Here is a 22,359-nt window from a genome sequence, read left to right as displayed (position 1 = left end):
CATGGACCAAGATCAGGAGGCAAGAAACCGTGTGCAGGATGCTGGCTGAGGGGACAGGGGGAGGAGGGCAGGGGCTGGGTGGGCCCACCACAGACCACAGAGGGCCTGGACTCCACGCCGTAGGCCACAGGGAGTGTGGGGACCAGGAGAAATCCACCCAATGTACACTCAGGCCAGACGGGGCAGGGCTGAGGCTGAGAGGCCAGCGAGGAGGAGGCCCATCGGAGAGAGGAGTAAGGCCTGGTGTCCCTGAGGCCAGCGCTCAGCCCCTCTTAGGCTCCCAAGGCTCCGGGTTGGAGAGGTAGGCATTTGTATTGCATTAAATGGACTCTGCCTCTTTAAACGTTCCTTTCTCCCTGACCGCCCTCTCTCCGTGTCTTGCCCACAAACAGGATGGCCATGCGGCTGCCAAGAGAGTCCCCGTCTCCCCATCCCATGCCCCCAAAACAGTGTCCGTTGGATCTGTGTGTTAGTTTTATTTTCATTGCTTTGGTCTATACAAAAAACCAATAACCAAAAACATCAAGCGATAATAATAAAACTCTCCCAGGGGCCTCCCCAGCCTCCACACCCACGGGCAGGAGGAGATGGGGGGGTGAAACAGGAAGGGGAAGAGAACGCCCCTCACCGCACACCAGAGGGGTCAGCCAAGAGCACTTCTGGGGTCAGCTAGGGCAGTCGTGTGGGTTGGACGGGGGGCGGGGGGGTGAGGAAGCCGTCCCCAGGGCTCCCCGGGAGGGGGCCAAGGCCCAGTGAGCGTCCTGGGGAGAGGAGCAGGCAGGGGTCTGGAATGGGGACTCACGCTCCACATCTTCCTGGACGGTCCCTGAACTTTTCAGGAGAAGCTTTGGATTCTGGGGCTTTGGGCCTTGCACCCGGGTCCTGGAGACCCCGGGGGCTCCGGACAGTTGGTCGGTGGAGTACAATGAGAAAATCAGGCCCAGAGAAGGAACCAGAGCCCGGTGGGGCCCAGGCGGCTGGAGGCAGGCAGCCAGCGCAGGGAGGGGGACCGCTGGGGAAACAGAGTCTAAAGCTTTAGTGCCAGGGCCACAGGGTGGGGGAGGGGCCGAGGGCCGTTGACCCACAGCCCAGAACAGAAAAGCAGGAGCAGATCATCATCCCAAGAAAGACCCTATGGAGGCGCGGGGTTCGGCAGGAAGTCACGGCCCTGGTCCCCCGGGCTCAGGCACTTTTCTGTCTCGCCCCATCGTCCGCACGGAGAGCCTCTCCGATAGGAGCCGCACCTGGGGATGGGCAGGCACAGAGGTCAGGGCAGGACTGTGTCCCCTAGAAGCTCCCATCACCCCCCCACCACCACCCACAGAAGGGGCAGGACTCCCCACCCAGCAAAGAGAGAGACTAAGGCGGGCTTCCTTGGGGGAGCTCAATAGCAAAAGGCCCCACACGCGTTCCCCCCAAAAGGAGCCAGAGTTTCAATAAAAAACACGAGCGGGCCCCCGCGAGAGGGAGGACAGAGGGAAGGGAAAGCGTGTGTCAGCGGGAGGCGCCATACCGGGTCAGGCCGGCTAGGCCAGCATGTGGTCGGCGGTGGGGTAGGGGGGCCGGAGGCCTTCGCTGTAGGTGTCGATGGGGTAGTCCCCCTCCATGTCCATGTGCATCTCCAGGGGGTCCAGGGGCATGTCACTCGAGTACATGGGGCGGTAGGTGGGATCCATGTCTGGGAAGGAGAAGGGGACTCTGTCAGGGTCTGCAGGCCACCCCGTGGGGGGGTCTGGACAGCCCTCAGCCACCTCCTCGCCCCCTGCCCAACCCCAGCGGGCCTGACCCGCCTCCCTAAACTCCCACGCCAGAGACCTGGACAGGAGTGCGTGTGGATGCCACACCGTAGCTGCCACGGCCCTGCAGACACAGTGGCTCTCCCTCCCTCACACCCCATGTCCCTCCCCGCCCTCTAGGCTGCTGAGCACTCTGCACACGCTTACCATCCGCGTAGGGCTCATTGATGGGGATCATGCTCTGGGCCTGAGGAAGGAGACAGAGAACAGTGAGGGAGGGGGGAGGGCAGGAAACGCAGGGGTTGCGAGTGGGCAGCTAGAGATGCGTCCACAAAGGGGGCCAGAGGAAACGCGAGATCACCAGAGGGAACCGAAGATGAAAGGGGGCAACCCCGTACCCTGATAAACGCCTCTCCTCAGCACCGCCCCAGGGGCGGGGGGTCCCACCATTCATGCTTGGGGGCACCCACAGAACAAGAACAGCCCTGCCGAGGGGAGTGGAGGGGGGAGGAGCTGCCGCACCCAGGATCAGGGCAGCCCGATAGCCTCCAGAGAGCCTTTGTGCAGGTTAGAAAAAGGCACTCCCGCCTCCACAGTTTGTATCAGCTTGGACAAAATTAAACCGCCATTTTGGGAGGTCAAAAACAGAGAGGCCTGGCCGGTGTGGCTCAGGTTGGGCATGGTCCTGGGCACCCAGGGGTTGCCAGTATGATTTCCAGTCGGGGCACATGCAGGAGGCAGCTGATGATGAGCTGCTCTCACATCGGTGCTTCTCTCTCTCTCTCTTTCTCTCTCTCTCTGCCTTCCTCTCTCTCTAAAAATCAATTAAAAAATCTTTTAAAAAATCCACAGATGGTTCAACCTACTCTTTCCATCTCCTGAGAAGCGTCACTCATGACTCAACTATAAAATAAAAATCTATGCAGGAGCCAGGACGGCAGGAGCCCCGTGGAAGTGCTGTCCCTGTGCAGCGGGCACCTCGCGCAGCCTTAGCTGCCGCCCCACCGGGTACTCACCGCCTCCCAGGCGGCGGGGTCATGCTTGAAGAGGGAGTTGGTGAGCTCCACGGACACGCGCTTGCGGTAATCTGGGTTCTTGTCCTCGGAGATGCGGAACAGGACGGCCGCGGCGTAGGTGGCTGAGCAGAGAGGAAAGGAAAGGCCGAGTCAGGCACCTCCTCCGCCCTGGCTGGGGGGACAGGGCCCAGCCCCCTCCTCGCCCTCGCCCTCGCCCCTCTCACCGGTGCCCTCATTGCGGGAGTGGAGCAGCTCCATGAGTGGGGCCGAGGCGCCCTCGGCATCGATGGCGTCGGCCGCCTCCTTGTCCTGGGCCAGCTCGCACAGGACGCCAGCGGCCACACGCTGGATGTTCTCCACCGACGAGTACAGGAGCTGGGACGGGGGCGCAGGATAGGGGTGAAGCAGGTGGCAGCACCCGGCAGAGCCCTGCCCTTCTCCGCCTCCCTTCGTGGATTCACCCCAAGCTCATAAAGAAAGTGTGGAAATTCTAAGAAACGTATGAAGAAACGGAAAAGAAAGCCAGCCGCAATTCCCCACCCAGACAGACAGCCTCCGTGAACACACTGGCATACTGACACTGGGTTTTTATTATAGTCGCCAATACAGCCTAGTTTCTTCATCTGACGTAGCATAAAGCGTTTCCTGTATTATTAAAAGGCTTTTCCTGAAAATGTCTGAATTCACACTGAAACTCAAGAAAGAAAGAGAAAGCTGCAGCAAAACCACCACCACACCCCACCGCCCACCAGACCCAGGGCTGCCAACCTTCGTGGTTCAGCAGTGGGGATAAGCAGGGGTTGGGGGGACCGCTCCTGCCCACCTGCCCAGACTCACCTGCACAAACAGCGGGATGGTGTTGAGTCGGAAGATCTCCATGCGGTTCATGGGATCCCGGGCGAGGATGTGCAGGGCTCCAGTGCAGCCCTCCACAATCTCCTCCATCCTCACGCCATCCTGCACGAGAGGAGACATTGGGGCGTGGCAACAGGTGGCCCTTGGACGTGGCCTCACATCCCCCGACACTGACAGACCTCACTGGTCCTTGGAGTGGCACCAGCTGCAACTCGCCTCCCCAAGCACGCGCTCACGTGCACACGCGTGCTCACGGAGGACGGCCTGACCCCCCAGGCGGGCAGTCACGGGCACCACCAGCTCACTCACCGTGTAGGGCTGCTGTGTGCCTGCAGCCACGTGGCGCTGGGCATCCTGATGGGCCTTGACCAGCAGCTGGACGAGGCGGGGGATGACGGCTGCTTCCTGCAGTGGGGCATGGTTGGCCGGGCACAGGGCCAGGTTCCTGATCAGGCCAATGGTTGCCTGGCAAGAAAAGGGTCAACAATCAGGGTCATTTCTTATGTGTCTGGAGGATCCCAATTTCCCAGCATCATCTCCTCCTCCCCTATCGTCTCTCTGACCTCTGGCCGGACATGGATGTGCTGGATGGTCTCCCAAGAATGAGACCACCCCAGCGCATGTCCCTTGTTCCATAGGATCTGTGGGTTCTCACCTGTCTAACGTCTATCTCTAACAGCCCCTGCTAACATAATACCCCAGCCCGGCCCGTGTGGCTCAGGGGTTGATTGTCAACTTATGAACCAGGAGGTCATGGTTCGATTCCCAGTCAGGGCACAACCCCAGTGTTGGGTGTACAGGAGGCAGCCAATCAATGATTCTCTCTCATTATTGATGTTTCTAGCTCTCTCTCCCTCTCCCTTCCTCTCTGAAATCAGTAAAAATATATCTTAAAAAAGAAAATGATACCCATTCCAGAACATTCCACCAGCCCCCATGCCTTGACCCTCACCCTTATCCCTTCTCTTAACTCGCCTCTGCTCTGCCTGCCCCCCCTTGACCCCCGCTCAAGACAATAGAGTCATACTTGTTTTTCTGATAGTTCCCAAACCCTGGTTATCAGGGAGTCCTTGCGATGGTCAACTCTAAAGCCTCCTTCTTTGGTGATGCTCATGTAGCAATCAATCCCCAGCAGGGCAGAGGTCTCCTCCCCAGGGTCCCCCGACTCCCAGGGTCCCCCGACTCCCAGGGTCCCCCGACTCCCAGGAGCCACTCGGGTCTCCCAGGGTCCCTCAGGGTCTTGCAAAGCAATTTATTATCTCATTTAATCCTCAAAACAAGAAGCCACGAGGACAGGGATGAAAATCATGTGAGAGATGAGGACGTGAGCACAGGGTGGATGAACTTGTCCATTAGCTGCTGGGTCAGGTTGCAAATCCTTTCCCCCTCGGCCTTGCAGCAGGCACCAAGCCCAAGGAGGGGTATGAGCTGCCCTGTTTTTGTTTGTCTGCTTGATATATATATATATATATATATATATATATATATATATATATATATATATATATTTTTTTTTAATTGATTTCAGAAAGGAAGGGGGAAGGAGAGAGAGATAGAAACACCAATGATGAGAGAGTCTCATTGATCAGCTGACCCATGCTTGTGCCCTGACTGGGAATCGAACCAGCAACCCTCTTGGTTCATGGGTCAGCACTCAACCACTGAGCCACATCAGCCGGGAACTATGGACCTTTAAAAAATGTACATAATCACTTAGAGTCATTCTTATCTGTACTGTTAAACTGTCTAAAATTTAGCCAATGCCAGCTGGCCCCCTGAGAAGGCCCCACCCCTTCACACCCTGGACTCCGTATGGCTGATACAAGGTGTCCCCCAGGATCCACTCTATCCCTTTTAGCATCACTCCTGAGTTTTAGCAGACACACCGCCCTCTGACACATGACACATCGCTAGCCTCCTTGCACTTCGATGCAGCCAACTGATCAAGTTCCAGGGTGTGGGCTAAACTGGCATGTCCCACACCCTGCTCACCGCTCGCCTCCCACTTTCCTGGGGCTTGAACGCACCTGTGGGGATGATACCGCCCAACCATTGGTGTGAGACCCTCTAGCGTAAGAAGGGAGCTCCAGCCCTAACTGGTTTGGCTCAGTGGATGGAGTGTCAGCCTGCAGACTGAAGGGTCCCAGGTTCGATTCTGGTCAAAGGCATGTACCTTGGTTGCTGGCACATCCCCCGTGGGGCGTGTGCAGGAGGCAGCTGATCGGTGTTTCTCTCTCATTGATGTTTCTAACTCTCTATCCCTCTCCCTCTCTGTAGAAAATCAATAAAATATATTTTTTAAAAAAGAAGTGAGCTCCATGGACGAGCAGCAACACCTAGGAGCTTGTTAGAAAATGCAGAAGCTCCCCTCCCCTCGAGGCCTACCGAGTCAGAACCTGCAGTTTAATGAGACGGCCCAAGGCGATCATGTGACTAGTAAAACTTTGAAGCTCTGCCTTTGGGGATGGCTGAGCAACAAGAGAGAAAGATTCTGGGTCTCAGGAGCAGAGCCGCTGTGGGGGTCTAAACCATCCCATGAGGAGAGAATTTCTGTCTTACTGAGGGCCTCTCTGTTACAGCAGCTTTGCCTATACTGATACAGCACCTAGTCCTGACTGCAGAGCTCCTTCCCTGGCCTACCCCCCACCGCGGCAGTGGTGGTGGTACCTTGACCAGGGGCCACTGGTTGGGCTGGTTGAGCAGCTTGACAATGGCCGGGATGCCGTAGTTGAGGCGCACGGAGTTCTGGGCCATCTCGGCCTCAGGGTGGCGGCTGGTGAGGTGGCGCAGGGCGCAGACAGCAGGCTCCGTGATGTCGTCCTTGTCGCCAGCACGCAAGATGGCGTGGATGAGCGCCTCCACGCCGCTGTTCTGCGTCACCAGCGTCTTGTTCTTGCTGTTGTTGCACGTCAGGTTGGACAGCGTGCCCGTGGCACAGGTGAGGACGTTGACGTCGTCCACACTCAGCTGGTTCACCAGAATCTTCAGCACGCTCTCCAGTCCCTCCTGGGCCGGGGGTGGGGGAGGCAGGGATGAGTGAGAGAGACTCCCAACCACTCCCAGGCATGCCCGAGGGGACCGCGATGGCCTGATGGCTGACCTCAATGGGCCCTGCCGGTGTGCCAGGGAGCCTTCACCCCGGGACCCTGCGCACGCCTGTGAGAGGGCAGAGCTCTCCTGCGGGGCACCAAGGCTCAGGGAGGGTAGGTGGCTTGCCCACGGACCCACGGCCAGTGGGCCGGATCTGAGCCCCGGCCTGTGTCTCAGCTCCCCGCTCTTTCCTCCGGCCGCCCTGCTCCTCCTCTGCATCCTCTGACCCAGGCAGAGCCCCACTCAGGCTGAAGGAGGCCCCCAGGTCAGGAGGAAATTGAGGTCCCTGCCTCAGTGGCCCAGCTGACCCATTTTTACACGCTTCTACCTTTCTGGGCCTTCACGCTGCCCCCTCAGCGATCCCCTGGCCAAATCCGCTCTCAGGAAACACCCCTAACCCAGCAGCCTCACTCTCCCAGGGGGGGCCCTGGGGGCCTGTGGTGGCACAGGGAGACCCTGGCTCTGGGGACAGACAGCCCTGGGTTCACCTGCCAGCACCGCCACTTCTTAGCTGGGACCGAGGGCCCTACCTGACTTCCTGAGCCTCTGTTTCTTCATCTAACCAACCCCGTCCCGCACTCCTCCAGTGTGAAAAGGGGTGAGCAAGACCATGTCCCACAGTCCGCACACGGCGGCGCGCACTGAACACCTGCCGACGGGCTCTGAGGGGTGAGTCAGGCTGGAAGGAGGGGCCGGGAGGCTTGTCCTGAAACTACAGTTTTTCTGAAGTTGTGTTTTAGCCACTGGGCCCTCAAGCTGTTTGTTGACACCTGCTGCTCCCCGCCTCGGGGCCTAGGTCAGATTGTGCCCCTGGCCCCCCCGGAAACACAGCTTAGAAAAATCAGCCCCCACTATCGATTCCCCTTCCCGAATTCCTAATGGGGACTAGGTCCTTAAGCTAAAGGGATGAGGGGTCAGGGTCCCTCCAGCCTCAGCCACAGCACGGCAAGACGTAGAGGCCTCTCCCCCCCGGCTCCTGAGGTCAGACTCCTAGACAGGAGGCTGGACGTGGTAAGACAGGAGGCCAAGGGGGCTGATGAGGCGAACCCAGGCCCGGACATTTTCCTCACCTGCTTGGTGGCCACGTCTGAGAGGTTGCGCAGGGTCCAGAGGCAGTTCTGCACGAGGCGGGGGCTGTTGCTGGTCAGGTGTTTGCCCAGAGCCTGCATCCCACCTGGGGCGGGGGGGACAGGGGTGACGTCAGCCACGGCGGAGCACAGCTGACTGAGCCTGGCCGCTAGACACGGCTCCACCTGGGCCCTCCTGGCCACACGGGCCTCCTCCTCAGGCCACCGCACTCACCAGCCTCCACGATGGCAGGCTTGTTGTTGGGACACACCGACAGCACCTTGAGCACGCGGCTGGTGGTCCACAGCAGCTTCTCGTAGCTGTAGTTGCGCATGATCTGCACCAGGGCCTGGGGTCCCCCGTTGGCCAAGATGATGAGCTGTGGGGAGGGGGGGAGAAGGAGTGTGAGACAGGCGGGGACCAGGACGACGAACAAGGAAGGGAAGGGGACTCACGGAGCTGCCATTACTGAGCTTCAGATAAAACCTGAATCGATGGTGTGACTACTCAATAAGCCAAAATCTTGACAAAAGGGTAATCCACAATGCTGACAAGGATGAGGTGAAACTGTCTAACAAACATCACCTGACGGCATGGTAAGTAACACAATCATTTTGGAAAGCAACCTGGCAATCGGGGTAAAAGCCTAGAAATGTTAAAAACCCTTGGCCCTGATGATGAAAAATGTTCCATTCTTTGGGGAAAAGCTGTGTGCCTGAAGATGTTCATCACAGCACTGTTTACAAAGGTGGAAAATCAGCCCGGTTGGTGTAGCTCAGTGGTTGAATGTTGACCTATGAACCAGGAGGTCATGGTTCGATTCCCGACCACGGCACATGCCCGAGTTGCAGATTCGACCCCTAGAGTGGGGCACGTGGGAGGCAGCCAATCAGTGACTCTCTCTCACCATTGATGTTTCTATCTCTCTCTCCCTCTCCCTTCCTGTCTGAAATCAATAACAATATATTAATAATAATTAAAAAAAGGTGGAAAATCAGGAACAATTCAGATGCCCTTCCTCAGAATCAAGTCTGGGGCCTCCACTGAATGAAAGGCTGTTTGCCATCACAGAGGATAATTTTGAGGACAGATGCACAGTTAGACATCTGCTATGACTACGGCGACGTACAAATATGCCCACAGGATAGCACTGGAGGCAGCACATAGAGATAACACTGGCTGTGTGAGGATAATGAATTTTCTTCTTTTCCTTATACTCAGATATATGATGAAACATGCATAGCTGCACATACGTGTATATTTAACCTACACACGGTCAGGAGGCACCGGTCTGAGGCTGCAGCTGGACAGACGGTGACGGACAGGGGGCCGCGGGTCCTGGCTGGGCGGGGAGGGACCCACCTTGCTCTCCTGGTTGCCGTAGGCCAGCAGCTGCAGGCAGTCGGTGGTGATGGCCAGGAACTTGGGGTTGTTCTTGTTGAGCAGGGGCACCATCTTCTGCAGCCCGTCGGCCAGGCGCACCGCCATCTTGGCGCCCTCCTGGTAGAGCAGCAGGTTGTGCAGCGTGGTGATGGCGTAGAACAGGACCGACTCCACGGGCGAGCTGGGATGGCGGGCGGGGGGCTTAGGGTGAGTCGGGTCCCAGGGGCCTGGCATAAATGTAGGCCGCCTCCCCCAGGAAGCCCTCTCCAGCACCCACACCCCCATGGAAACAGCCCTTTGCTAAAATCTCATCGTCCCTCCAGCCCAGCCCACTTTTATAAGCACACAGCACCTCTCCTCTCCCCACTGGGACCTCGTCACCTCCGGCTCCTAGGCCCCAGCCCGGGCTGAGCAGAGAGTAGGTCCCTGTTACCTGCCCCTACCATGTAGAGTAACTACCCCATAGAAGGCCACATGCCTTCTGGAAGGGGCTCAGAAGGGTGTAAGATCAACATCTACCCTCAAGGAACTCACAGCCTGGTCCTGAGCTGAGGAAAGAGGCCGATCAACACTGCAAGGCCCAAAAGATACAGGGAGCATGCTGTTCCCTCCCTTGGAATGCTCTTCCCTTCATCTACAGCAGCTTCGAGGTCTGAGCCGTCTCAGACACACCTCTGCCCTGGTCTATACTGGAGCCTCATGTCTAACCTGCTCATTTTATAAGCAGCTAAGCACCAAGACTGGGCGTGGTTCTGTACCTGGCACACAGTAGGTGCTCAGTAAATGTTGTATGGAAGCCCGGGGAAGGGAAGGACAAGGCCAAGGGAGGGAGACCCCAGGCCCTCCAGTGAGTAGGGGTGGCTACCTGAGCATGCGAACCAGGGCGGGGATCCCGCCAGACTTAAAGATGGCAAGCAGCCCCTCGCGGTGGTGGGAGAGGTTGTGCAGGATGCTGGTGGTGCAGCGGGCCGTGTCCAGGTCGCTGGTGTTCTGCATGGTACGTACCACAGCCGCCACCAGCTGGGGCGAGCCCATCAGCGCCCGCCTCGACGCCTCCTTCTTCGACAGCTGATTCACGATCATGGCTGCCTTAGTCACCACCACCTGGGGAGGGGGAAGGGGAGGATGGACGTGAGCAGATCGGCCAGGTCCAGCTGCCACTGTGAAAAGGTGGTGGCCAGGGGACCCATTCACAAAGCTCAGTGGGACCCAGGTCAGACTCTTCCTACAAATGGGGCTCAGGTTCAAAGACCTCCCTCTATCCCGGGCCCTCCCCTGTGGACACCCGACCTCTCCCACCCCAGCCAGGCCCCTCACGGACCGGATCCTCATCGTTGAGAAGCTTGGTGAGCTCAGGCAGGGCCCGGGTGGCCAGCTCAGCATCATCCTGGTAGTTGATGAGATGCACAATGGCCGACTTGAGCAGCTGGGACGGCTCGGCCAGCCGCTGCAGGTTGGTGGTCTGCCCCTCCACCTGGGTGGCCAGCAGCAGCGAGCTGTCCTCTCCTGTCATGCCGGGACACATGGCCTCCCGCACCCGCTTGGCTCTGGCCGTGGTGGACATCTGGTACTCCAGGTCACCTAGAGACCCAAGGGCAGGGGCTGAGCCGCACGCGGCAGGCCGGGGGAGCAGGGCGCAGGGCAGGCTGTGCAAATAGCCCAGGTGACTACATTCTCTGGGCTGCCTCCCAGCCCGACCAAAGGCCCAGCACGCCACCCACAGTCCCGCCTCTAACCAGGGACCTGGAGGAGGTCACCACCGCCTCAGTCACGTCATCTCTAACATGGGGCACCACCTGTTCTGTCCACCACAGGGAATTCTTATGAGAATTAAATGAGATCATAGCTGTGAATTTCTCTGAAAAGAAAGGACTCGTGTGTGAGGCACATCTCACTACAGAAATGTTAGTGATTATTATTATTAATAGGAATAGCTAACCTTTTTTGAGTATTTATTAGGTACCTGGCAGTGAATTAAGCATTTTTCTTGTATTTTCTCACTTAATCGTACAACCCTACAAGGTAAGTACTATTTTTTAAAAAATATTTTAATATAGCTAATAAGATTTGATACTGATATATTTTTTTAAAGTTTTATTTATTGATTAGAGAGAGAGAGAGAGAGAGAGAGAGAGAGGTAGGTCAATTTCTTATTCCACTTATTTATGCATTCGTTGGTTGATCCTTGTATGTGCCCTGACCGGATAGGGAACCCACAACCTCAGTGTATCAGGACAATGCTCTAACCAACCAGGGCCAAGATAAATACTATTATTATTTCCACTTTACAGATGGAAAAACTGAGGCACAGAGATGACGAGACCCAAGCAGGCATCTGAACTCAGACAATCTGACTCCAGAGCCCCAACCTCGACTCTGCGTCCCTCCCTTAACAACCAGGTAAAGGTCGGATGAGACAGCCTGGTTCTCCTCAACCCTGAAATCTCATGATTCTAATTATACCCTCATCACCTCCAAAGGAGGCAACTCTCCCATTATACAGGCAATCGAGGCTCAGAGGCCGGAGACACCCAATATCATACGGCAGACCAGAGAGAAAGAACTGTGGGTTTCGGAGAGCAGGAGGTGGGTTCTGAGCTCAGACTCCAGGTTCCACCTCCTGGGTGGACCTGGGAGTCCACTGTCCTGGCCAGTGTCCCGATGCCCTGGGGAGAGGGAGGCAGAGTTTCCACCCTCCAATTAATCAGGGAGGAGACGTGGACATGGCTTTCCCACCTGAATGCCGGTGGGGCATCCCCATCCCTAAGCCCCAGAACAGGGCTGGTTACTTCACCACCTGACCTTGGCCCACCTCCATGTCAGCGCGTTCCGCATGCCAGCCTTGACTCCGCCCCGCCCCCCACCAGGAGCCGTCAGGCTGAGAACTGCACCTCCTCTATCAGACTGGGGGCGCTCTGAGGGCTGGAGCTCTGCCTCCCCATCAAACTTGAAGGTCCTAGAACAAAAGGACTCTGATTTCCACAGTCCACGGGTCCCCGAGGGCAATAGCGACGCCTCTTCATCATGCCGTAACTTCCTAGAAGGCAGGGACTGTGCCTCTCCCTTCAGACTGATGGGCAGGGTCTATGCCTCCCCTCCATTCTAGAGGTTCTTCACGGAGAAGAATCTGCCTCCTTCCCCGATGGGGGCCTCCTGAAGCAGCTGTGCCTCCCCCCTCAGACTGGGAGGCCCCTGAAATCGGCCTCCTTGTACCCTGACCTCCCTCCGGGGCCCAGCCCAGTTTTCCGCTGGAGGATGGATTCCCGTGGGATAGTCCCCAACCTTGGCTCTGAGGCGCCCCCTGGGTGTAGGTCGTGGTCTTCTTGACCGTGTACTGGCGCCCGCAGGCCTCCTCGTCCTCCATGATGCCCTTGCTGCTGACCGAGGGCACGCCGGTGTTGGCGCCTGAGTGGATGCCTGAGTCGTAGGTGTACGTCTGTTGCCACTCGGTCACCTTGATGGGCTGTTCAATCAGGTTCATCACCTCCATGGTGGCTGCTGGGGACACAGAGAAAGGGCAGGAAGTCAGCTGGCCCAGCCCCTGGCTTCCCCAGGCCCTGCCCGGTACCCCTTACTCCTACCACCACCCCAGGGGCCCCAGGGGGCAGAAGGGCCCCAGGCCCAGGGAGGGATACCTTCCCACTCAGGGCCTCCAGCAGCTTCTGGGGTCCCCGCAGGCCCACCCCGTCCACTGGGGCTCCCTGGGAAAGGCCGCTGGATGTGAGGCGGCTGCACCAGAAACCGGTTGGTCAGACAGGGAAGCGGTCAGACAGGTTTCTCGGGGAAGCCAGGGAGGCTGCTGGGAAGTCAGAGGCGCCCCAGGATCCCTCAGGATCTCACTTTCCTGCAGATGCGGCAGGATCACAAGTGGCCTCAGAGGTCCAGGGCCTAAGATTCCCCCCATCTCTCCGACACCCCAGTTCCTGGAAACTTTTCCCAGAGTTCTGAGTCCCACCCACCGTTTCAAATGCCAGCCACATACTACCGGGGCAGTTCGCCTGCCTGCCGAGCCTCAGTGTCCCCATCTGTGAAATGGGGTCATGCCGCCTCTCTAGCAGGTTGTGGTGAGGGCTGTCTCTGTAAAGGACCCAGCATGGTGCCTGGCTCACAGTAGGCACCGATGTGGGTGGCAGTGGCCGTGTGTCAGCACCCCTCTACTCTCCCCTGTAGTGTCTGCCCACCTCTTGGCCTCGGGAACCCAGGCCAGGGATAGGCAGGGAGGCAGGCCTCAGGGTGCTCACCGCCATTCAAGAGCCCCTCCCTCTCTCTGCAGAGACCTGGGGCACTTGGATTAGTGAAGAGTCGGCCCTACTGTGTACCAGGGAGGTGCGTTCCCACTTGCTGCCTGGCTCCCCTTGGGAACTGACCATGGGAGTCAGCGCCCGGGAGGAGAGGCAAGGGAAGCTGTGCTCCAAGGAGGGCCGACCCGTGCCAGACCTTTCACTAATGCGCCGCCCTCACAAGCAGGTTTCGCAGCACAAGCTCTGTGTCCCCATTCACAGATGTGGAAACTGAGGCTCCACCAGGCGAGGTGGCACAGCAGAGAAATGGCAGAGCCGGGACCAGGCACGGGCATGCGTGACACCCACGTGTGCGTGTGCGGGCTTTGCATACCCAGGGTGCCCTCAGACGGCACGCAGAGCCCGGGCTGGTCCACCCGGGAGACTGGGCAGCACCCAGCACCTCAAACCTGTTGTGTTGGGGGACCGGTGAGCATGAGGGTGGGGTGGCTGATGCACCTGGCCCCACCCAGGAACAAAGATCACCAGGGATGTGTCTTCCCGGTGAGGCCTGGCGGGTGCCACCCTCCAGGAGGAAGGGATGACAAATGTCCTTCAGGACTCACTTCCTTTTATGGCGACACCTGGCTCCTACCCTGGCCCTGAGCACACCTGGACAGGCAGAGGCAGGAGCCAGACCAGCTCCCAGCACCTCCGTCCCCTCCTCCCTCCCCCCACTCCTCCCATCACGTCAGCCCCAGTGACTCAGAGTTTCGTGCTGATAAACAGAAGCAGGCCCGGAGTACCAGACAGGCGGCTCGGTGCCTCCAGCGGTGCCAGCTGCTTCCCAGGCACTGACCAAGTGTGGCTATACCAGAAGGAACCCCCACCCCCAACCCATGCCCAGCACTCATGCCTTCTCTGGAGAGAGAAAAGAGAGGAGAGTCCGGAGAAGCAAGCCTGTCACAGAACTGGGAGAAAGGGTGAAACTGCACCAGGAATGAGCTGCATTAACCCTCTAAATGCCACTTGGCCAGGAGGAGGGCTGAGCCGACACCTGGACGCCGAGCCTCCGTCAAATCCACTCAGGACGGGCTGGGCATCTCGAACCCCGATCAGTAAAAACACCCCACTACTGGAGCTGGAAAAAGCCCCCCACCCCCACCCCCAGCAGAAACAGCCGCCTTCCTCTGGGGCTCACAGGCCTCACCCAGAACCCCAGGGACATCCCCTCACCTGCCCAGTGTCCAAAGGGAGCAAGCACCAAGGTCAAGGCTGGCCCCAGGAGGAGGGTTTCCTCAGCAGGCCCCTCAGCCCCCCACCCCCCATCAGCCCAGGGGACACAGAGGTCTCAGGAGGTCAGAGGATCCCTGGCAGAGAGGGCATCTGCTTGCCTTTCCTATCTCATCCTTCTCTCCCAGCAACCCTGGCAGGTGTTTTATTATTCCCAATTTCTAGGTGAGGAAATGGAGGCTCCACGTTGAGGAAATGGGGTGCTCCACTCAACTCCAGGTCTGCCTCACTGCAGACCAGCCTCCAGCCACCAAACAGGGGATCCAGGGAAAGAGGGACCCCTGGAGTCAAGGAGAGAGGGGCAGACACACAGCTGCAGATGGGGGGCTGGGGGGGGGGCTGAGCCCCTCACCAAGGGGAGAGGCAGTGGGTAAGGCTAAGGGTGCTCACAGTTGCAGGCAGAGCAGCGGCTGGGAAATCAGGAGGCCCCGGTTCCAGTCCCAGCTCCAGCACAAACTTGCGGAGTGTCCTTGGGCAATTATTTTTCCCCTGCGCGCTGCACGCCCAGAAGAAGGCCCAGGTGACCTCAGAGGAATGTGATATTTAAGATCCTAGGAATAAGGAACCAGAATTCCCATGACAGACAGAAGGCTGCGGGTGGGCAGCGCTGGAAGCATTTCTGAGAGGACACACTGCAGAAGTCTCCTCGGGGGCAGATCCTGGGGAGGGAGGGCTATTCCTGCAACAGGAAGGCCAGACAGACGTCAGACCTCAGACGGGAGCGGAGCGTCATCCAGCCGCACCTTTCTCCCCACCTACTCCCCAGGAGAACAGGGGAAGTCTCCCACAAGGAACGAAAGTGCCGTTTCTGCAGTTCCCAGGGCGAAGGGGCCGCACCCTGCTTGGTCTCATCCCTCCCTCTCCACCCAGGACCCGAAGCGAGACCTGCCACAATGCCCCTGGACAGAGCCGGGAGGGGGGAAGTGGGCGAGACAGACGCGGGCCCTGCCCGTGCGCCCTGGACACAGATGGGCAGAGCCAGACACAGGGCGGGTTTTCTGAGTTGCATGGGGAGCCTTTGTCTTTAGCAGCGCACTCTATTCTTGGCACCACAGGAGGAAGAGGGCAGCTCGGAGGCCACAGGGTGGGGTGGGGGGCGGCGAGGGGCAGGAAGAGAGGGGACAGGGCCCGGAGAGGCTGTGTGCAGGAGCCTCCCCCCGCGGGTCCACACCGGGGAGGGATCTGGGAGGAAGCAAGGAGCTGCCTTGGGCATACTCTGCCCTTCATTCTTGCTTCCTCCTTGGCACGGCCAACCCAGCAGGCGGGCCCTGGGCACCCTAAATCCAAGCCTGTCCCGGCAGAGTGTGGCCCAGCCCTGACATTAAATAGAACTCCCACCAGAGCCCCATCAGGCTCCTGCCCCCTGCCTCCCCCCACCAGCGCGCACTGTCAGTGACGGGCACAGCGGGCTGGGCTGCAGGATACCAAGCGTCAGGGTGCAAGCAAGGACAGGAAGGGGCCAAGCGGCTGGAACCGAACTCAGAAACACTGCGTTGGAGGATGAGAGGAGCAGGCTGGGCAGGGCCCCCAGGGTCCCTTGGGCCAGAAGCCAACGCCCTTTGCAGACTCAAATCCTGGACTCAGACAGCGAAGGAAAGGAGCTGTGGGCAGCAGGAGGGCCTGGGAGTGAGGCGAGGGGCTTCAACCCCACGGCTCACGGACCCTGTGCCCTTGGGCAGGTCACTCGGTGTCCTGAAACCTCATTGTCCTCCTCTATTAAGTGGAGATGACCGTGTTACTCACTCACCCCCTTCTTCAGACGGTTGTGTGAACCAAACACAACTGCCCGGAAGCCGCTGTGGACAGAAAAGACCCAGGCAAGCATCCTTCCATTAAGGAAGCAAAGAGATGGCAGAGGAGGAGGCCAGCAGAGAGGGGCCTGACAAGGCGGCCGGCGGCCAGCCTGCTCTTTGGGACCCAGGACCCTGAGCCCCCCGATGAGGGCTCGGAAGGGTGCTGCCTCCCAGGCCTAGGCCAGAGTCCCTGGGGTGGGGTGGGGTGGGGTGGGATGGGGCACGGCTGGGAAAGAAGTGTGCTGTCCAGGTCCTGGGAGGGAGGGCTGCCCCGCTCCGCAGTCACATGCGCTGCCTTTGCAGGCAGGGTGGTGAGGCCGGTCAGGCATGGACATTCCCCACATAGCAGCCCCAGGGGAGAGGCCGGGCTCAGCAGGTCGCCCGCCCCCACCCTTCCCCACTGTGTCTGGCTCCAACGGAGATTTGGCCAGCGATGCCGACGGAGACAGACTCTAGAAAAGTACAGGGACAGACGACGGCTTCCCTCGAGAGCCCTGTCTCCCCATCAGGCTGGGGCTTCCCAAGGAGGCCTCTCCCCTCTGACCCGCGGACTCCCCCCCTCTCCCCCCCCCCCCCCCCGTAGACTAGACGCTCCTTGGCGGGAGGCTGTAGACTCCCCCATGAGACTGGTCACTGCAAGCGGGAGCTAGGTATGGCCAGGGCCCTGGGACAGGGGAAGACAGAAGCCCATCTGGAGCAGAGCCCTCATTTCCTGCCTGGAGGACACCCAAGCAGTGGCCAGGGGACGGGCTAGGGGTCAGGCCGACCCAGCTGCCGTTTGTTTTCTTCCTCCTGGCTCCTCCCCAAAGCAAACACACCGGGGTGGGAAAACGAAGCGGGAAATGCCAGGCCGGGTGCTCGGCCCAGGAACCTCGGGGCTCCCCAGAAAGGGCTCTGCTGGAGCTCCCTTCCCTGCTGGTGACCCTGAGGGGGCAAAACCCCAGACTGGCAGAGGACCCCACACCGGGACCCCTGGGGATGGGAAAGCACTTCACGCAGCCTCGGGAAACAACATGTCAGCGATGCATCTCAACACACAGTGCTCTGTGCACCCTTCGCCACGCCAGGGGCTTGGGTGGCCCGACGGCCACGGCTGGCGTCACTCCGGTGTCACTGGGTTTCATGCTGCAAGGACGGCGGCCTGGCCCTCTCCTGGGACAGCCGGGAAGACCCCCCTGTCCGTTCCCTGTTCAGTATTTGCTGGGGAGAATGAGGCTCTGGACACAGGTTTGGCTGACATTTGGGACTGCACACAGAGCGTGAGATGATCAAGATCGAGGCTACGAAACAAGAGGATGCTAAGAAAAGAGAAGGGGAAGGAATATTCCCAGTCGCTGCCTCCATGGAGTAGGATTTTTTTTCCTTCCCTCCCAACTTTTTCTAACTTCCCAATTGTTTTTTACTCAGGGCCCAGCCCCGGTCCCAACTCTACCCCCAGGCCACCACTCCTGGGAGATAAGAATCCACAGGTCTCCCTCTGTCTCCCCAGTGAGGAGAGAGAACCGGCCCGTGAACCCACACTTGGCAGGTCACAGAGAGCTGAGCTCGGCCCCAAGGCGGAGGTGCCCTGGGGCTGAGAAAGGGGAGCGTCCAGCGAACTTTCTCTCAGGCCTAAGAGGCTGCTGGGAATTGGGGCAGTGCTGCGCCCCAGACCCCACCAGTTCAGTCCCGTCCCAGGAGAGAGCCTCCGGACACAGGCCCAAGGGCCCGCCCAGCCACACTCCTCCTTCTCTTCACAGGGGTGGCCGGGCCAGCTGGCGCTCAGGCACTGCCCCTCTCAGGCCAGGTCTCTTTTCTCCCCAAAGACAGGAGGCTGAGAGTCTCCCCAGGGACCCCAACAGACCGGATTCACCCCAAGGGTGACTGCTGCCTGGCCTCCCTCCTGGGGCAAGAGGGTGCTCCCAGCTCACTCGGATGGGGCCCTGCTTCAGCCTCGAGAGAAGACTCAACTCTGAGCCTCCACCTCTCCCTCTTCCTCTCATCGGTAGCACCCAGAAAGTCCTTCCTCCTGTCTAACCTCATCCCTTCACAGAGCATCCGTCCCCTGTCGCCCCTGTGCCCGCAAGGGTGACGAACAACTGCAAGCCCCTCACCCTCTTTGTAGCCAACAGGCGGGACCGAGTTCCTTCTCTTTCCTTCGCCGTCACATCACGTCTCCTCAGCCCCCAATAATCCGATGTGGGGTCCCCTCCTGCCCTCAAGGGATCCGGAAGCCCAGTGCCGAAAGGCTCAGATCCAGGACCCGATTTCCCAGGCCCGATCTGGTGTCAGGTGCCCAGGTGGACAGTGAGAGGACAGTGACACCAGCCCCTCCTGCAAGGACCACAGTCCCATCACCAGAAAGACCCTCCCAGTAGCAAAAAAACCTTCTGCAGCCCCCCAAAGGACAGCCCTCTCCCCGCCCCAAAGGACAGCCCTCTCCACGCCCCAGAGCCGCCTGGCAGTACTGCCCGCTCCAATCCAGCAGGACGTGGGCCCAGTCTAAATCTGACCCTCATTGCTCTCCCCTCTCCAGGGAGCGGGACCCCTTTATCTTGGCAGAGGCCCCGCCCCCAGCAAAGCGGGCAGCTCCCACTTCCTAAACAGGGACAAGCCCAGCACAGCCCATGGTTCTGCCAGCTCAAGCCAGGAGGCAGCAGCAGCAGCAGCAGCTTTGACCCCTGCCCTCCTCACCCTACCCCCAACCTCCTCCACACATGTACCTACCACAGACCCCAGACTTGGGGAGAGAGCTCCCCCAGCTCTCCCTAGAAGCTTAAAAGCCAAGCCACAGGTGAGGTTTCAGAGGATTGCAGGCTAGGCCATGAGTCACCCCCACCTGATAAACCTGCCCCCACCTTCACCACCCACGCGTACCTTCTAGGGGTCCTTCTGATGTCTCTTTCCCCAAACCCCTGAGCAAAGGCTCTCACAAAGGAGTGGCAGGAAAAACTTCCCAGGGCCACAGTGGGGCAGTACACCAGGGTGGGCTCTGGGTCTGGAGCGAGAGGTCCCAAATGCTAGTCTCGGCTCTGCTGGAGTCTCCCTGTGCAACCCTGGGCAAGTGACTTAACTTCCCTGAGCTTCCATTCCCGCATCCATAGAATGGGGTCATGGTACTGCCTCCAGGGACAGGCATCAGGATTAAGTGAGAATAGTTAATGAAGGTGCTTGGTATCAGTAGAGTCCTCCCTTGCTTAGGTTACCATTTATCAAGTACTTGCTGGGTAGCTAGGTTTATTCCCACTTTACCAAGGAGGTCACTTCGGCTCAGAGAGGTAAAGTGACTCGACCAAGGAGTGATAAAGCTAGGATTCAAACCCTGCTCGGGCCAAGTCCAAATCCCTGTGCTCAGAACAGTCCCACGGCAACACCTCTCCAGATTAACAGCCCTTCTCATGATGAGTCTATTGTCCCATCTTGTTCCAAAGTGGCTCCTCTCCTTACCCCTCCCCGGCCAGGCCCAGGAGGGAAGCAGGCAGCAGCCGCAGCCCTGACCTCCTTCATGCCTCCAGGTGCATTCTCAGCCTCAGCCCCAACAGAAGCTCCAAAGGGAATGGGGTGGAAGGGGGGGGGGGCGGGGGGACGAGGGGGGGGGGAAGGGCAGGAAAGACTCCTGTCATCCCAGCTAGGGCTTGATCTAGCAAGAAATGACTAATTGGGTTCCTACCTCCCCGCTCCCTCCACTCCCATCCAGTAAGGAGCCAGTTTTCACCAGCCACCTCCTAGCAATCCTTCCTCAGAATTATCTTTTCATCACAGCCACAAACCAGATTAGCTAAACTAATCATTTCACCGATGTAATTACTACGCCTTCCCCTCCTCCACGCTGGCATCCAGAAGAGGGAAAACAGGTTGTTTTGCCCAAATTCCATGCCCTTATGGCTCCCCACAGGCACACCACCCACTAGAGCACAAGTGGGATGGGGAGGAAGCCTGATCCCTGGGGGTGGGGGGCACTCCATGGGGGTGTGACCCCCCCCCGCCCCCACTCTTCCATCTACAAACAGGAAGGAGGTGGTAGGTCTTGGCGACTGAGTCAGGACAAGCAGCCCTGATTCCCCCCCATTCTTCCCTTCACGCCAGGACTGAGGGAGAACCCAGCTCTTACATTGCCCCTGTTCCCCAAGGAGGCTGGGCCCCAAGTCTCCGCAAAAAAAGACCACACTTCAGGTTTTTGAAAACCAGTGCTGGAAGCTTGGCGGGGATCCCCACTCTGGCCAGGGGAAGGGCTCTCAGCAAATTGGGGGTGGGGGAGGCGCTTATGCAGCTCCACCTGAAAACCCTTTCCCCCTTCTAGAAGCCTTCCTCTCCCACCTTCCCCACCAACTTCTCCCAGGAGAGAGGGGAGGTGGGGAAAGGACGGCAAAGGCCTCCAGAAGGAATGCATCTTCAAAATCCAGAAATCGAATGGAGATCAAGCCCCACTGCTCCGCGTTTTTCGGCCTCAATTACCAGCCAGTTAGTAAATAACGTGGGGGACGGGGTAGAGGGGGGGAAAAAAGGCCAGAGCAGTCGCTTCCCCCACGCACGTCATTTGGCCGGGCCCCGCCCCACCCCCATTCCTGGGGAGGGGGCAGAGCTTGGGCGAGAGCCTCGAGCTCAGGCCTCCAGTGAGGGGGTGTGGTGGTCCCCGGAGGCAGGAAGAGAAGGAAGAAGCTGCTTCCCCTTCGGCCCACCCCACCCCCACCTCAGGCCCCAGGGGCCCAGCAAACAGGATGGAGGTGGAGGCAGGGTGGATAGGGTCGGCGCGCAAGCACTGGCCCCGGATCAGCCTGGCCAGCTGGAGGACAAGGCTTTGCTCCAAGAAGGGGTCCCCGTAAACGTGGGGTAAGCCCTTGGCAAGGAGGCAGGAAAAGCTGCCGCGGATACTTCTCCCGTAAAGTTTGCTTTGGGTGATTTTTCCCGACAATAAGAGATTAGAGAGGAGGGTAGTCCTCCTGTTAACACTCTGGAAGCCGCAGCTCATGGAAACTGGGCCGGCGATTCTCCACCCACGAACCACCCCTCCGCCCAGACCCCCAGTCCGGGCCACGGGTGCCAGGCACCGGCTGGGCTCAGAGCTGGCCCTGCACCAGTCCCACTGCCATCCCCCCCCCCCACCTCCGCCGGGGAGCCCCTAGCCCCGCGCCCCCGGGCGGAGGGAGGCGCCGCAGGTACGGTGCCCATGGGGCTCCGGGAGCTGGAGGACTGGGCCTCTGGGCTCCGTGTGCTCACCTGCTCGGCAGGTGGGGCCCGCGTCGCTGGGAAAATGTGCGCTCGGCCCCCACAGTTGGGCAAGCAGGGCGCAGACAATAGGGCCCCACCCAGGCCTGAGGGAGTAGAGAGGGAGGGAAAGCCAGGATGACGCGTGAGGTGGGGTGTGGGTGGCCCAGAGAGACCAGCGGCAGCAAGTTTCCCCAAACAGTGAATTCCTAACCGGAGCGAGCCCTGGACGGAGGAGGAGGAGCAGGTCAAAGTCTCCCCAGCAAGAGGCAGGCGAGAGTCAGGGACGCGGCGTCGGGCGCGTTCGCGGGTCCCGGGGAAGGCACCTGCCTGACCACTTCCCGCCCTTCTCGGATCCCTGGCTCCCGGAGCCCGAAAGCGCCCTGGGCCCTAGCCTCGCGTCCCCCGAGGTCGCCGCGCCCCGGACCCCGGCGCGCCCCCTGCCGCCGGTGCAGGGTGACGCTCCCCGGCTCCCGCCCTCACCTGCCCTGAGACGGAGGATTCGGCCTCTCCGCCACTCGCCGCCCGTCCCTCGCCCCGGCGATACCTGCTGCGGTCGTCCGCACCTGCGTGTGGAACCTGGCCGGGCTGGGATGGGGTCGGGCCGGGCTGGGAGCCGGCGCGGGCAGCGAACTGCGCTCTGCAAGCTCGGGCGGCGGCTGCTCCGGACTCTGGCCAAGGCAGCAACTCAGTAACTGAACAAAAGGCGAAGGGACCTGAC

The 22,359-nt window shown here is 59.6% G+C and overlaps 1 protein-coding gene across 8 annotated transcripts; it reads right to left on the bottom strand.

Annotated features, from left to right (window-relative positions):
• Positions 1-460: 460 nt before the first annotated feature.
• On the bottom strand, positions 461-22,353 carry JUP (junction plakoglobin). Of its 8 annotated transcripts, XM_079797844.1 has the most exons (16): positions 22,186-22,340; positions 15,052-15,212; positions 12,431-12,646; positions 10,470-10,729; positions 10,014-10,252; positions 9,128-9,329; positions 8,000-8,144; positions 7,768-7,871; positions 6,275-6,613; positions 3,917-4,072; positions 3,590-3,709; positions 2,977-3,127; positions 2,753-2,874; positions 1,944-1,983; positions 1,514-1,678; positions 461-1,244 (listed from the first exon to the last, which is right to left on the bottom strand). In XM_079797844.1, the coding sequence occupies exons 3-15, from the start codon at positions 12,636-12,638 to the stop codon at positions 1,527-1,529; spliced, it is 2,238 nt and encodes a 745-aa protein (XP_079653970.1). In that variant the 5' UTR covers positions 12,639-12,646; positions 15,052-15,212; positions 22,186-22,340; the 3' UTR covers positions 461-1,244; positions 1,514-1,526. The 8 variants fall into 8 exon arrangements, with proteins under 8 accessions (XP_079653970.1, XP_079653968.1, XP_079653967.1 ...); XM_079797842.1 differs by lacking the exon at positions 15,052-15,212 and having other exon boundaries at positions 22,205-22,353; XM_079797841.1 differs by lacking the exon at positions 15,052-15,212 and having other exon boundaries at positions 22,186-22,343.
• Positions 22,354-22,359: the final 6 nt, after the last annotated feature.

Source organism: Cnephaeus nilssonii, assembly GCF_951640355.1.
Source record: "Cnephaeus nilssonii genome assembly, chromosome: 19".
Taxonomy (NCBI): Eukaryota; Metazoa; Chordata; class Mammalia; order Chiroptera; family Vespertilionidae; genus Cnephaeus; species Cnephaeus nilssonii.
This window is presented reverse-complemented; position numbering and strand designations above follow the sequence as displayed.